Source organism: Carya illinoinensis, chromosome 6 (assembly GCF_018687715.1).
Source record: "Carya illinoinensis cultivar Pawnee chromosome 6, C.illinoinensisPawnee_v1, whole genome shotgun sequence".
NCBI lineage: Eukaryota > Viridiplantae > Streptophyta > Magnoliopsida > Fagales > Juglandaceae > Carya > Carya illinoinensis.
The window spans coordinates 24,506,186-24,521,708 of record NC_056757.1 but is presented as its reverse complement, the minus strand read 5'-3'; the positions used below and the strand labels follow the sequence as shown (position 1 = coordinate 24,521,708).

General features: G+C 34.3%; 3 protein-coding genes across 5 annotated transcripts; all 3 read right to left on the bottom strand.

The window, feature by feature from the left end:
• Positions 1 to 825: 825 nt before the first annotated feature.
• On the bottom strand, positions 826 to 4,412 carry LOC122313109 (probable polygalacturonase At1g80170). Its single transcript, XM_043127843.1, has 9 exons — positions 3,839 to 4,412; positions 3,543 to 3,671; positions 3,129 to 3,299; positions 3,003 to 3,023; positions 2,683 to 2,890; positions 2,316 to 2,397; positions 2,038 to 2,146; positions 1,559 to 1,675; positions 826 to 1,408 (listed from the first exon to the last, which is right to left on the bottom strand). The coding sequence occupies exons 1-9, from the start codon at positions 4,076 to 4,078 to the stop codon at positions 1,094 to 1,096; spliced, it is 1,392 nt and encodes a 463-aa protein (XP_042983777.1). The 5' UTR covers positions 4,079 to 4,412; the 3' UTR covers positions 826 to 1,093.
• Positions 4,413 to 4,539: 127 nt separating this feature from the next.
• On the bottom strand, positions 4,540 to 7,327 carry LOC122313107 (pentatricopeptide repeat-containing protein At3g03580). Of its 2 annotated transcripts, XM_043127842.1 has the most exons (2): positions 6,241 to 7,327; positions 4,540 to 6,051 (listed from the first exon to the last, which is right to left on the bottom strand). In XM_043127842.1, exons 1-2 carry the CDS (start codon positions 7,066 to 7,068, stop codon positions 4,966 to 4,968), a joined length of 1,914 nt encoding a protein of 637 aa, XP_042983776.1. In that variant the 5' UTR covers positions 7,069 to 7,327; the 3' UTR covers positions 4,540 to 4,965. The 2 variants fall into 2 exon arrangements, with proteins under 2 accessions (XP_042983776.1, XP_042983775.1); XM_043127841.1 differs by having other exon boundaries at positions 4,540 to 7,326.
• Positions 7,328 to 7,407: 80 nt separating this feature from the next.
• Positions 7,408 to 11,660, bottom strand: LOC122313110 (pyrrolidone-carboxylate peptidase 1). 2 transcript variants are annotated; one of them, XM_043127844.1, is made up of 5 exons: positions 11,519 to 11,660; positions 10,047 to 10,391; positions 8,849 to 8,953; positions 8,696 to 8,743; positions 7,408 to 7,915 (listed from the first exon to the last, which is right to left on the bottom strand). In XM_043127844.1, the coding sequence occupies exons 2-5, from the start codon at positions 10,305 to 10,307 to the stop codon at positions 7,676 to 7,678; spliced, it is 654 nt and encodes a 217-aa protein (XP_042983778.1). In that variant the 5' UTR covers positions 10,308 to 10,391; positions 11,519 to 11,660; the 3' UTR covers positions 7,408 to 7,675. The 2 variants fall into 2 exon arrangements, with proteins under 2 accessions (XP_042983778.1, XP_042983779.1); XM_043127845.1 differs by having other exon boundaries at positions 10,047 to 10,358; positions 11,519 to 11,618.
• Between the last annotated feature and the right edge of the window lie 3,863 nt (positions 11,661 to 15,523).

Below are 15,523 nucleotides of genomic sequence, written 5' to 3'. Positions count from 1 at the left end.
TGTGTTTTCTAATTCTTCGTGTTAGAGGTAGATTTTAGTATTTATTTTATATATTAACACTCCTTTCATATGTGGGTGAGACTCTTTTTAATGAGAGGCCTAACACGTGAAATATTCAATTAATTGGTGAAGTGTAGAGTCATGATTCAAATTCAGGACTTCTGCTTTGATACTATGTAAAATTATCACTTGTTTCAAAAACTTAAACTAATAGAAAAGGAGAGATTTTTATTATTTATTTTATATGAAAGGTAGAAATTGTTCTACAATGGGTTTAAATAATCTGCCTGTTTATGAATTGTATCGCTTTCTATGGAGTGGAGTCGAATGCCTCAGAGGTCCCCTACTTGTCTGTAATTGTTCTCATTCAGCTTTTCCAATTTTAGAAACACAGCTTTGTTTCTCGGTACTTCTACCAACTATTAATGCATAAAAGATGAATTATTGCGTAGACTATTGCCTCGCACATTTGGTCATGGTGGTGAGAATCATTGCAAATAAATAAAAACCATAATAGTTGAACAATTTTCTCATGGGCCAGCTCCAAAAAAGATCATAGACCAGAAAATAAAACAATGACATCATGAGAATTTTCTTTGTTAATAGATCAAAATATTGTAATATTACCATTTTTTTTTTCCTCAAGTTTGTGATATTTTCTGTTTGGATCAGTCCCTCTTTCTTGCTTGCTGTATATGTGGAGATCAGCAGTAAATCTTTCTTTGCTTTTTCTTCATTTATTTTTTGTAATGCCAACACCCACAAAGATGATTGATAATAAAAGCCAAGAAACCTTGGGTGACCACCAAGTTGTGAAACAATATATAACTTAGTATTCTTAAAATTGTTAATTCTTTTATCCAGTAGTAACCGCACAACACAAATCCTTTCTGTTTTCTCTGAATTAGTTCCACAAAGCTTTTCGTATGCTATAACTATATGATCATATAACATGTTGAATTTACCTTGAGATTTATCTTGGGCACCTCAAACTTCCCTTGAGAAATTTCGAGGGGTGACCCTAAAATCCATTTACCCGGTTTGGTATACTATGGTGTTGTTATTTGAGTCCTAATAGGGAGCTAAGTCAAACTCAGAGCTCAGTGTGAACAATATGCTCTCTGCTGGTTCCTGCATCTTCAACATCTTCTTCCTGATTGATAAAGACATATTCCTTGTCATTGGAAGATAGGCAGTCAGCTGAAGGATGCACAATTCCATAGCCAAAGCCTTGGGCAGAGTTGCAGTATGTCTCTACAGTGCCATCTTTCTTCTCCAAGTTAATGTTGCTAAGGACTATGTGCCTGCATGGATGTGTGTCACTGCAAGCAAATTTCATGGCCTTTGCACTCTTTGTAGTTCCACTAATGTTCCGGTAGACGATCTGGCTTATATTCACAGCTGACGTCTGACAAACCAAGAATATACACAAGAAATCATAATTGTCAGATTCATGATTGGATGACAATTTTATGATATACATTTTTCTAATTAATATGATCGATATCCAAATGACAAAGATTTTAGATTTGATGAAAGGGAACTTGGAGAATAGTACCTGGTTTTGACAAGCTTTTGGAGAATCACAGTAGAACTGATCAATAATGATGGGGTTTGATACATCTTCCATCCTCACATTTTGGTAAGTTACTCCGCGAACATAACCAGAACCTCCCTATTCCAGAACACCAGAGTGAAAGAAATTCAATGCCATCTTGATCCCATGGGGATTCAGACATACCGCAATTTGCTAGATTTCACATAGCTCTAAGTGCGATTTGCTAGAACATGTTCTATGAACATGCAGCAGCATGTAGAGAACTCCAATTTCATGTTCTATGACTGTTGGTAGAAAAATTAGGAATCCAATTCTATGTTTGACACGAAAAATAAAAATCTTATAATAGCCATTGTGAATGGTTATTGTGTCACTTGGAAGGTTATGGCAGTCTCTTTCCTAGTTTCATCCGTTCCTATCCTTTTCCAATTACAAAGTACGGGTATTATATTATTAGCCAGCAGAATGTTGAGCATTACCTGCCAGGTTTTTATCCTGAGGCCATTGGTAGTCTCCTTGAGGAATGCTGTATCCAAGACGACCTTCGTGACTATGCCAGTGGAGTTGTCTTTTCCAAGGCTTCCAATGCTAAATAGAATAATTTTGCACCAATATGAGTAACAGAGAAAATTAATTTTCAGTTACAGTTCTCTAAACTTTAAAGTGTGATCATATATAGTCTGCCATTTTTGCTAGATCCTTTTGGGTTAATTGCACCAGCAAATTCTAAGAGCTTAATGTCAACTAAAGATGGTACCTGATTCCATGTCCAGGTCCACAGTAGATCCTCTTCATCTTGATATTGGAGCTAGCATTGACAATTGAGATGCAGTCATCTCCTGGATATTACATGCAAAATTACCGTGGAACACAACTGATCAGCATGCTTACTTAGCACATCAATGTACATGAGGTAGATCACCTTTTATTTATACTAACTTTGTCAGACACGCTGTAATTGTGTCTATGATTTGTATAGAAGGCATTACTTCAGCTATTACTTGGATGTTTTACAAGTAACAAACTAAATACTGGTTTTTCTTAGTCTAAAGATTAGTCATATCTGAGGCAGTCATTATTCGACTTCATGCTAGTCCCTACTACAAAAGATAAGATTTGAGAACCTGTTCCAATTTTGCAATCTTGGAGAAGAACATTAGTTGATTCAGTGATATGGATTCCATCAGTGTTGGGACTGTCTCCTGGAGCCGACACTCGTACTCCAGAAATGCGCACAGAATCAGACCTGGAAATAACAAAATGCATCTGTTGGCTGTTCTGGATAGTGAGGCCTTTCACCATTATAGCTGAGCTTGAGTCTATAGTTAGTGCCTGCAATTAGTTAATCTTGTGAGTTAAATTCTACTTGATGATTCTAGTCCCACTTGGTCAGATCATGAATTCTCTTCTGGAAGTATGGTTGTAACTATGGATAGATCCTTACCGTTGGCGCCCCCCTGCAAGGCTGTAAAATTGGGAACAGAAAAAAGGAAAAAGAGAATTTAATGTCATTTGTTGAATTAATGTTTGACATACAAATAAAAGTATAGTGTATGTTTTGAAATATTACTTTTGCTTTGTCCCTTTTGCAAGATGATGCCCACCATTTGCTTCCTGAGCCATCAATTACTCCATCTCCTTGGAAAGTGACTCCATTTAGTTTAGAAAAATCAAGCCATATTCGGGGGAGCTTTGGATCCCAGTTTTTTGGCTCATCTGGAGCTATTATTGTTCCATCAATCTGTACCCAAGAACATCTTAGTTGTTGAGATGATAAAGACAGCAACAGTCAATAAAGCCATAGTTTTATCAATGGAAATGAATAGAAAGACCTTAAACATTTCAGTTACAAAACAGAAACCAATAGTTGGTGAAATGAAAGATTAAGTTCATCATTCCTATCCCCTTAAACTTTTTGAAACAATAGAGCATCTGACACTTATGAACCAAATTCTAATATATGGTCGGGTAAAAAGCATTTTACCTGGATCACTAATTTTTCTGAGCATGGCCCCTTAAATCTTGTTGCATTAACAAGATAAAGTCGTCCTTGAGGCACCAAAAGAACTGATTTTGGAGTAGAGCAGGCAATGTCCCATGCTTTTAAGAAAGCCTGATATAATAATAATATTATAGGACAACAATAACTGTAATGACATTTAACTTCATTTAATAATAATAATAATAGTTGGATATATTAAAGTAGGCAAGCAGATTCATGTTCTTGGTAAAAGCTTGAGATTTAAATATAGGCTTACTGAAAAAATTGGGTTCGTTCACCTGGGTATCATCAGAAACTCCATCTCCAACAGCACCAACGCTATCCACATTCACAAGAACCTTGCTACCACGTTCACTGGTCCATGCAGGGATGGGGGAAAGTTCCATCCCATTTTCTTCTTCTATCTCCAAGCTTTCTATTACTTCGAGCATGCCAATATCATCATATACCATGTTTCCTGCAACTCCGTGTGCCGTTATAAGTATTCCAAGAAAGGACACCAAGAATAATTTATCCATGGTTTGTTCTGGAAGTTTTGCTAGATTGATTGATTTTTATAAATTGAATGAACGCATTTGATTATAATTTATATGCACGTATTAATTAAGAAAATGAAAGGTTTTGTGCGCTATATGGCTTGGCTTGAAAGTAGATGAAGGTGTTTCATTCTCTACATGCCCATGCTTTAAGTACAAGGAAAAAAATTTTCCCTCACTCTTTGCTTTACTCTTCAACAAGACCACAAAATCCACCGCTTTTGTTGTTTTCTGTTCATGAATCTCTCTCTCTCTCTCTCCCCCTCCCCAATCGAGATCATCTCCAATTTTTTAATGGAATTAGATCATGCTCATGTTGGATCCACTTTACCCCCAGAATCCTATATAGACAAATGTTAAATGGTGTAGGACCATCCAATTCGATCAGGCAATTAGAGAGAATCTCTACAGCCATGAGAAATAAATAAAATAAAGCTAGCAAGTTAATATCATGTGAACATCTCTCATAAATTGTAGAACACGATCTTCATGTGCACATACAGCGTCTAAAAAATTACAAACAATATTTAATAAGCCCCACGCCCCCAAAAATAGAAAAAGCAGAAGCAAAAGCAAAGAAATATATGGTGTGAGGTTCGATCGGTTAGTTACAGCAAACAGGGCAACCCAATACAAATCCTGCTGTACATGATTACATGCACGTCAAGTTCTTTAAGCAAAAGAAACTCGTCCGCAGTCAATTCTATGGAAGATTCACACTCAGAAACAGGTTCAGCTTCTTGGAAATGTAGTCCAAGCAACCATTGACCACGCTCTATTTTGAGGCTCTGCACTTTATTCCAAGTTTTGCTCACTTGGTTGGTTCCATGATTCCATCCTTATGGGACGTTGATGGTAACAGCGACAGTTTAATTGAGACAGTTTACCTCAATTAAACTGTGACCAATCTTCCGTGTCACCTTCCTTGACATTGCCCTCTTTCTAAGTTGCGTTGAGGTATGAAACTCGCCTATTTCAGAATAGAAGTTTGAAACTTGCAAACAAACTGCAGGATCCTCTGGTTCAATCTCCAACAAGGTTTTGGCTACTCTCCTTCCCACTATCTCGTTCCCATGGACCCTACAACTTCGCAGCAACGAACTCCACATCACACCATCACCTTTTCCAGGTGCCATTTGCAGCAACTCTTCTGCTTCATCAAGCAAACCGGCACGGCCTAACAGATCAACCGTACATGAATAATGCTGCCTATCTGGGTCTATCCCATGTAGTGTTTTCATTGAATCAAACAGCAGCCTTCCTTCTTTGACCAACCCGGAATAGCTGCACCCTGTTAATGCACACAAGAATGCCACTCTATCTGGTTTCAGACCCTTTTGGACCAGTGCTTGAAGCATCTCAAGACCTTCTCTTCCCATTCCATTCCTGGCGTATCCATTGATGAGGGACGTGAAACAAATGACATTTGGGGAAGGTATTTTGTCGAAAACAATACGAGAAAGCTCAATGTGACCACATCTGGAATATGCATCTATTAGGGAACATGCAACTGCATTATCAGATTCAAAACCTGATTTTATTGCACAACAGTGTAGCAATCTGCAGCTAGCAAAGCTTGTTGAAGCAGATACTGACAATGCCTTCAATGTCGTGGAGAAAGTGACTTCATCAAGTCCAACTCCCTTGTCAACCATCAAACCAAACATCTCAACCACATCTTCAGTGATGCCACAGTGCAACAATGAGGTCATTAATGAGTTGCAACACTCCAGTGTTCTCTCCGGACCACAATTATATATGGTCACAGAACTCTCAATGTCCCAACATTTCCCATACATATCTATCAAAGCAGATTGGATATGTATGCTTCCATGATCATATCCCAATTTTAGAACATAAGAGTGAATCTGCTTCCCAAGCTGAATATTCGTCATCCCACTAGACAGATTCAAGAACCTTGCAAATGATCGAATTGATGGTCTCTTGCCTAGAAGCTGCATTATAGAAAATAATTTGAGAGCTTCAGCCAATAAACCATTATCTGCATGGACTGCAACAATTGAATTCCATGAAATCACATCCTCCACTGGAATAGTCTCAAATGATTTCTTTGCATCAATTAAACTCCCACACGCAGAATAAAAATCCACCAATGCATTAGCAACAAATATGTTTGATCTTACCCATCCGACCTTAACCACTTGACAATGCAGCTGCTTCCCTCCATCTAAAAGCTTCTCATTACTGCATCCACGAAATAGGTAACAAAAAGTAAGACCATTTGGCTCCACACCATCCAATTCCATTTTAGAGTACAATCCCAATAACTCATCTGATCGATCCAAATCACAATACCCACGTAATACCAAATTCCACATGGCCAGATTTCGCTCTGGCAACTCATTAAAGAGCTTCAAAGCTATATTATCAAGCCCCATATGCATATAAAGATCAACAAGCGAACTTGAAACAAACAAATTGAAGCTAAACCCGAGTGTCAGCACCCTGCAGTGAACTTGACTTCCTTCTTTATAGAACTGCCCATCCCTACAAACAGCCAAGACAGAGGAACATGTAGACGGACTTTCTCTTATTCCTTGCGAAACCATTTCATCATAGAAGTAAAGAGCCTGTTTTGGCAGGCCATATTGGCCATACCCTGAAATCAGTAGATTATAAGTAACAACATCACGAACCAGCATTTCATCAAACAAGTTGAGAGCGGAATTTAATTGCCCAGATTTGATCAGATCATCAATTTCACGGTTTTTGGAGTAAACTCCCTCTTGAGCATTGCTTTCACAGTATGAGTCCAAAACCAGGCAAGGGGGCGAGGAAGCCATGATTACGGTGCACTTCGGCTTGAAAGTGGTTATGGTTCGGGCAAAGGACAAGCGTTTAGCGCTTTGCATGGCCCATGAGACAATGCTACGAATAATGGGCATCTCTGAAGTACGAAAATAGGATTCCCCAAAAGAATTTCTAATATAAATAAAATCAACATCATCCATATAGAGTCAAGTTTTACTGCTATCTAGTTTCTTTTCGTCGCCTTTTCAAAAAAGAGTTTCTGTTCGTCGCGTCCTAGAATTCCCATATCACCTACCTTAAAACAAGACAACACGCTGATAAGCTTACGTAAAGTTCTTTGGGTACGCCTTAAATACGCCAATTCGTTATAAGGCTTTCCACCCATAATGACAGCCATAACCATATGGTATGCACGTCCCATTTCCACAAGTAATCTGCCGTAATTATTCATAAATACATTGCCATTTGTTTTTTTATCACAGTTCAAGAAAGAAAGGACGCAGAAATTAGAACATAACGCGATAAACAAGCAGCCAAAATTTAATTGAAAACTGAAATGCTTTTGAAGAACTGGCAGCAATTTCTTGAGCACCATAACATAACAAACAGATGTACTTTACACATTGATGACTCGCCCTGAAGAGGGAAGAACCACACCAAAAAAAAAAAAAAAAGGAGCAACAAATACCAGTCCCGTAGGCCATTCAGCAAGTAGTTCGACCATTATATTGATTTTGACCCAGCTGATTTACATTTGCTAGAAGATGACAAACAAGAATGTTTGGATGAGCACACAGACTGAAAACATTAACATGTAGATGCAATGGCTTCCAAAAGGGATGCTACGAAACGCATTTGGGTTTCTTCATCAATTTTTGAAAATAATGGCACGTGGACAAATAAAGATTTGTGACCCTTCTGTTCAGCAAAACGAAGAGAATGATAATACACATAATTGCACACAAATCGGCCGGCATCATTTGATACGGTCACATCAAAGCCCTTCCTCTTCAAGAACTTCAGAATAGCCTCAATGCTGCAACAAGTCTGCAACAACCAAATGATGAGACGTTAAAAACTCAACATGGACACAGGAAAATGAAGAGAGAGCAGAGTCATGACAAGAAAACTCTTCAATATTCCACAGTTGGAACAACTATCAGTGCCCAGTAGTTATCAAAATGAATCGATGAGGGAAGAATAGAGTTCCAGAAAAATTCCAGATCCTCAGACCCACCAACACCTTCTACAATAATATATAGGATTTGGAAAGAATATTAAATTTAACGAAAAAAATATGCCAGATTCCTTCTCTCTATAATACAAGGACAAAAAATAGTTATTTTTTCCTCCTTTATTCTCCTTATTTTACTTTCTCAAGCAGAACATGAACAAGCAAAGTGTAGCAAAAAGTATGCATGTACTTCCAAATAGTCTCATGTTAAATCTGTCTAACTTAAGCCTACTTTTAGCTAGATACGTTTAAAAATAAATAATAGGATCTCTATGAATATTGCAAACTCAAATAACAGTAGATGGAAAATGGCTCTCGATTTATTATTCAATAATTACAGTACTTCTCCCTATTTATAGAGATGTTTTGATGTTTTTGTTAAGCAATCACCACACATGCACCTATGTCCCCCGGTGATAAGCATCATCATGCTCCCATGTCCTTTCTCATTCATACTTTTCAAAGCCTTAAATTACTTGAAGCACTGAACTAATACCATACCCATGCGGTCACCAAAAAAATCAATTCGGTATTAATTCTACCAAACGAATGATGAAAGCCCAGTTATATATTTAAAGCAGGCCACAAAGTACCTCTCTTGCCCTGGAAGTTCCTCCATCTTCACAAACTATGGGAAGTTTCTGAGGAAACATACAACCAAAACATAACTCAGTGGATTAAAAAAATACAATAAAAATAATTTGACACTACATCATGTTAAGGGGAAAAAATAAAAATGCATGCACCTGAGGTTGCCATCCTAACTCATCTGGACAACGAAAATTGGCTTCATTTACTGCCTGCTGCTCAATGGCAAATTTTAAAGCGCCACTATTCACCCCAAAGTGTAACTGAAGAAACAACAAAGATAAAAAGTTTTTTTGTATAAGGAAACCTCAGTCCGGGAAAGACTGGAGACTCTACTAACACAGGCTTCTGCATTATCAGAATCCTCTTTATATTATTTTTTGCAACAGTCCATAAAAGGCCGCATTAGTTGTGATTGGCAACTGTTATCTCCGTGGGCAGGAAACATAAATTGGCAATGCTCTCAAGGAGAGGGAGAAGGAAAAGGTTACCAAGTGAGGTATTGATGTGGGTGTTAACTTCAACAATGTGTGAATGCAAATGCAGTGGAGTAGATAGATCATGGTATCAAAATGCTACATAAAACTGTGCAAAGGTTCGGCATATTTAAGATTTGATAAAAAAAATTAAAAATTAAAAAACTAAAAAAAAAAAAAGAAGATCAAAGACCAAAGGTATTGGTCACTCGGGGTAAATTTCTTTCTTCTTTCCAGCATTGGTGTCCAAAGCATGCTAGTGTTTTAGAAAGCTTTGCTTCCACAGGTCCACAACATTACTATTGATCATAGGGTTGGGATACCCCAATACTGATCAATGAATGAAATATGGTTGTGTCAAACTAATGAATGCCCCATTCTATGAAACCATTTTCATAAATACAAAGTATTACACCATCTATGAATTCATCTAGTAAATATGAAGTAGTCTAATAACTCAGAAACAGTAAATCAAGGGCAATGCATGGTGATGGATAATTTACAGTTCTAATTTTTTGGAGATACAATTCTATGTACTATTTAGTTAAAAATGCTTGAGCTGCGTTGAGCTATGACAAATCTTTTCTGTCAATGCTTTTCAGGCATTTTCTAAGTCCATATCTATGCAGAAATTTCAGGTTGGCCTAATTACTACCAAGCATCCTGAGAATTCTTATTTTCAACCATTAAGTCCCACTACCCTGATTTCGGTCAGGCTGAAGTAGTGCATCCAACTTGTAGGCCCCATGACAGCTGTTCCTAGATGATAAACTAATTTTGGAAATCAAAGCACAAATGGTGTTAAGTTCTTCCAGATCCCAAAAGTACAAAATGATTTCTAAAATTGTTAGGAGTTGCATAATAAAAAGTGACAACTGACCCATACAACTTGCTCATTGCTTGTACCATCCGTTCTTGAGATCCCTGATTCCAACGTCTGGTAAAGCAAAGGCAGGGCCCCATCTCCAGCAGTCTCAAGAACAGTGCAAGTCCCAACAGTAACACCAGGGGGTAACCCCCTCCTTTCAACAAAATCCTTCAGATTATTTACAATTGTCTCTGTAGGATTTTCAGCAACCCCTTGAAACTTCTTAAATCCGGTTACATGAATGGTGACCGCCCTTGGTCCTTCAGATCCCATATTGTCGTTCTGGACACGAATACAGTTCCCTATTTTTTATGAATGCTGAGCCTGCAATTAAAGCCTGTGAGTGCCCACCAACCCCTGGAAAAGCCAACCAGAATCATTATCTATTTTAAAGAAGAAAATGCAAAAAGAAAGCACCATGAATGGATTCCGTATAAAATGCAGAAGAGATTTTGCATCAATAAACTTCCCATCATACAAATTTTCAAATATTATCCAATTTAAAAATAATATGAGATTGCTAGATAGTATAATGCCCCACTAAAGAGCATTGGTCTTGCCAAGCAGGATCTTTGAAATGACATGCTCCCAATCACTAACAATTTTTGCATGCACTGGTACTCAAGACTCAAACCCGCATCACTTGCACTTGACAACCCAGGACATTTTACTTGTGCACTAATAAGAAAAATTCTAAACATAAGCCCATACACTACACACCACACATTTTATTTATTTATTTATTTTTTTTCTTTTACCAAATGTTTGGTATATGGATAATGAGTAGAAAAATTTAATTAGTTTAAAAAAAATAAATCGAAAAATAATTTTAAAAAAATTTTAAAAAATAAAAAAAGTGAGATGTGGGTGTACGAGGCTTATGAGTAGCAAAGCTCGCACTAATAAACAAACCCATATTGGAAAATAATAGGAGGGCTCAATATCCCCAACCTTGTGAGTAAATTGAAAAGGGATTACACTTCAAAAGCTCTGAAAGTACCAATCTACATCGATTATGAGAAACCAACCACATAGTCACCATACGGCATCAAACTTTCCGCATCTTCCACAAAGATAACGAGTTCACAACCTCTCTCCCATAAAAAAATCTGTTTGAATGACTTAACCAACAATCAGTACCTTAGTTTTACAAACTTTTTTTTCTCGTAATCTCCACCCCATTTTGATTTAATAGAGGTTTGCTACTTTTCCTTCAACCTCGTGTTTGTCTCTCTCCCTCTCTCACACGTACACCCATCAAAGACAAGTTATTTAAAAGCAACAAAAACTCGAACCCATCGAGCAAAACTCCATCAAAACTTTTGTACAAGTCTTCAAAAGGTGACAATTATAAATGCGACAGAAATCGGAAGAAAACGGAGAAAGGAATCAGAATCGATAGAGTTTTGACCAATTAATATTGCTTAACAAAAACATAAAGATAATACAAAAAAGTTTGATCGTAAAGCAGGATTGAGAGCTACCTGAAATCAGGCCGGCGCTGTCGCGGAACAAAAAGGAATTGCTGGCAGAGAAGGAGAGCTTTTTCTTTGTTTTGTTGGAAGTGCCATCCAATGCCATCGGGTCGTTCATATATTGCGAAAATGCCAGGCTGTTTGCGGTAAAGGTCCCTGGACAGTAGTTTATCGGTCACGTGGCAGTGGTTCATTGGATTGGAACATCAAACAGCAAATGATTGAGGAAGGTTGTGTCTACACCCACCGTTGGGCATCCCGCTTGGCCGTTTTATTTTTTTTTATTTTTTCATCATCTATTAATACTTTTAATTTTTTTTTAAAAGAAAATTTATAATATTATTAAATAATATTTTCTTAATCACTAAATAAAAAAATTTGAGCAGGATCCACTTTTTCCTTTAACAAAAAGGAATAACAGTATTTTTTTTTTTTTGTTATAATGTTATGAGAATTATGTCTCGATTAGTTACGTAGTTTAGATGAAATTAGTCGAGATAAAATGTTTTTATTGAAAGTTGAATAAAATATTATTATAATATAATTTTTTTTATTATTAATTTTTCTTTTAGAATTTAAAAAATTTGAATTATTTATTATATTTTATTTAAGAATTTAGAAAATTTATAATGATTATATGAGATAAGTTGTCATTTCGATAGTCAATTGAGATGAGAAAAGTTAAAATAAAAATTTAAAAGTTGAATAAAATATTATTAAAATATATATTTTTTAATATTATTATTATTTTAAGATTTAAAAAAATTGAATTGTTTATTATATTTTGTGTAAAAAATTTTTTAAAAAAATGTAATGATAAAATAAAATGAGATGAAACACTTCTTATATCCAAAAGGGCCTAAATCAATTTACAATAATCTTTATTAATATAACTAGCACACCTTTAATTTTCAAGGCAATGATATCAGTTTAGATGAAAAAAATATATTATTATTTTTTATATTTTTATAAATATAATAGGTCTCACATATAAATTTAATGTGTTACACATAAGATTTATAAATAGCATAACTCATATTTTAAACCAGTTTTTATGAGTATTTGATTTCCTATGTATTTACCATTTATGATTATAAGACTGCACCCACCCCAGACTTGATATTGCTAATTTAAAATAGTCTCATCAAAATTCAACTTGCACTATCCACTTGCTAGAGGTTTCAAAAGGAGTATGATTATAGCTATGTCATGATTAAGGGCCTTACAAATTCTCTCTCATTTGATCTCTTTTTTTTTTTTTTTTTGAATGGATTTGATCTCTTACTTTATTAAAGTCATTTGATCCACTACTATTATTAGGGAGATTAAGTTATTATCATCCTATTCCTAATATTTTGATGTTCTTTATATTGGACGGCAGGAAAATGAGACATCACATATATTGGCCCGAAATGCACGGATCGTTTTATATATATATATATATATATTCTCCAATGGTGGTTTCATCCTCCTTACTTTATTCGAGCAAGTCTAGCGGCGGATGCAGTGGGCTGTTATAGTGTGTAATGCCAAGACTAATAATTATATTTTCATTTAGGTATTTTCATGTACCTGCTTCTTTACTAGGGGTGTAACCGGTCCGGTTTGGTCCGGTTTTGTACAAAATCTAGGACCGAACCGGTAGGTACCGGTTTTGCATTTTTCAAAACCGATTACGCACCGATTTTCCTCCTAAACCGGTATTCCGGTTTTACCGGTTTCTGGTCCGGTTTGGTCCGGTTTTCCGGTTTTAATAAAATACAAATTTTTTATAAAAATTCTGTTTAAAAGAAAAAACTGATTTAAAAAATTCTGTTTACCATTTACAAAAATCTGTTTTGCAAAAAACAAATCTGCTATGTAAAAAAATTCTGCTATCAAAAATCTGGTTTATAAAAAAAAAATCTGTTATGTAAAAAATTCTGATATAAAAAATCTGCTTTATAAAAAAAATCTGTTATATAAACAAAATTTGCTATATAAAAAACGACTATAAAACAAAAACTAAAATAAGAAATTTAGTGTAAAAAAAAATCTGCTATAATCCTATATTAGACGATTAGTATTAGTATATATATATTAGTATTAGTTATAGCTATATAATATATTAGACAATATAATAGTATTAATATTAGACTATTAGTATAGCTATATGTTAGTGTTAGTTTTGATGATTTAATATAACTATATTAGTATGAGTATTAACTATAATCTATATTAGAATATTAGTATTAGTATATATGTGATTATTTTTTATGTGATTAAAAATTATATATAATATAAAATATATTATATATAATATTAATATATAAATAGTACCGGTCCGGTCCGGTCCAAAACTAACCGAAACCGAAACCGGACCGGTTCCGGCCTGTTTTTCATTTATGAAAACCGGTTCCGGACCGAACCGTTCCAAAACCGGCACAACCGGTCCGGTTCGGTTTGGTTCGGGCCGGTTTTCCGGTTTGCCGGTTTTTTTTTACACCCCTATTCTTTACTATGAATGAAACAATATTTGACTTAAAAAAATAATAATTTTATATATTATATATATATATATATATATATATATATTATCTTAGAGTGGTTATTTCTCCCCTCTTAATTTTTATATCATTGTATTATTACGTTTCTAATAAAATAAGGATTTTATCTTATTGTAACTATTGACTCTTGATTTTCTATTCTTTTGATTTCATTGCCTATTAATTATTATATTTTGAGTTTTTTTGTATTCTGACCTATTAATTTTGATGTTTATGGAATATCATAATTACTTCATCAGGATTTATTTTAAAGAATATTTTTTCCGTCTCTTTGTAAAAACATTCCTACACAATCATGAACTAGTTGAATGTGTATATGAGTTGATATATATTCTTTAAATACAAAGGTAAATTCATGAAATAATATAGTTTCATGTTATTCGTTTGATTTATTTTGTGATAAAAATAATTTTACAATTTAACGCATCATATTAAATCACGTTACTTTATGAGTTTATTTTTGTATAATCATTTTGAGGTTAAATTATTTCATATAATTTTGTATTAAAAAAATGCATTCTATTAAAAAAAATCCAAAAAATAGTTGTTTTTTTAATCATTTTTCATGTTCTTTTGTATGTGGGGGTTCTTTTAAAGTTTATTTGAACGAAAAAGCTGCACATATATATCCAATTAGAGGAATTTTAGCAAGAAGAACATTTCATTCAATGAGATTAGAAAAAGGCCTACCATTTTCATCTCATCTAATTATTATAATTTTTTAAATTTTTACACAAAATAAAATAAACAATTCAACTTTTTTAAATATCAAAACAAAATAATTTAAAAAAAAAACATATTCTAACAATATTTTATTAAACTTTTATCTTAATTCATCTTATCTCATTTTATCTCATCTGTAAAAATAAACGAAAAACAGTCTCGCAATATGTGACCATTGTTTTTCCAACATTTTGTACACATTATTTTGTGACGCTTTTATCTAATCATTATCTATTTATCCAAAAAGTCAAGTATAAGTCCATGAGCAAAACATCTAATTGAGTTGTCAGTTTTTGAGGGGATGACTAACATTGTTAGGTTTTGATAGTATACAAGAAATCTCTTTAACTCATTTCATTTTATCTAATTATTATAATTTTTTTAAATTTTTTAAAAAAATATAATAAACAATCTAATTTTTTCATAGCTCAAAACAAAAATAATATTTTAATAATATTTTATTCAATTTTCAACTTTCATCTTATTTAATCTCAACTCAGTATCCAAACCTTCCCTAATGACTTAGGTTTCATTTGCATACTAAGAAATATTTCATATGATTCATAAATAGTAGTAAAACAATAGTTAATAGCTTATAAATAGTAGCAAAATATTTTGAGAATATCTGAGAATATTTGTGTTATGAAATAAACTCTTAATGGCCTAAGAGGATTAGTAGTGGCCCTAATAAACTTTGGCTAAAATTTGACTAGAAAATCTACTTTTATAAATTTTAGGTAGCCAC

Coding starts and splice junctions, on each gene's coding strand:
- LOC122313109 (XM_043127843.1), bottom strand. CDS start 4,078: ATGGATAAATTATTCTTGGTGTCCTTTCTTGGAATACTTATAACGGCA. Junction 3,672..3,838: donor GAGTTTCTGATGATACCCAG/GTGAACGAACCC, acceptor TTATTATATCAG/GCTTTCTTAAAAGCATGGGA. Junction 1,409..1,558: donor CAAAAGCTTGTCAAAACCAG/GTACTATTCTCC, acceptor TTGGTTTGTCAG/ACGTCAGCTGTGAATATAAG.
- LOC122313107 (XM_043127841.1), bottom strand. CDS start 7,068: ATGGATGATGTTGATTTTATTTATATTAGAAATTCTTTTGGGGAATCC.
- LOC122313110 (XM_043127844.1), bottom strand. CDS start 10,307: ATGGGATCTGAAGGACCAAGGGCGGTCACCATTCATGTAACCGGATTT. Junction 8,954..10,046: donor GCAATGAGCAAGTTGTATGG/GTCAGTTGTCAC, acceptor TTGTTTCTTCAG/TTACACTTTGGGGTGAATAG. Junction 8,744..8,848: donor AGTTAGGATGGCAACCTCAG/GTGCATGCATTT, acceptor ATGTTTCCTCAG/AAACTTCCCATAGTTTGTGA.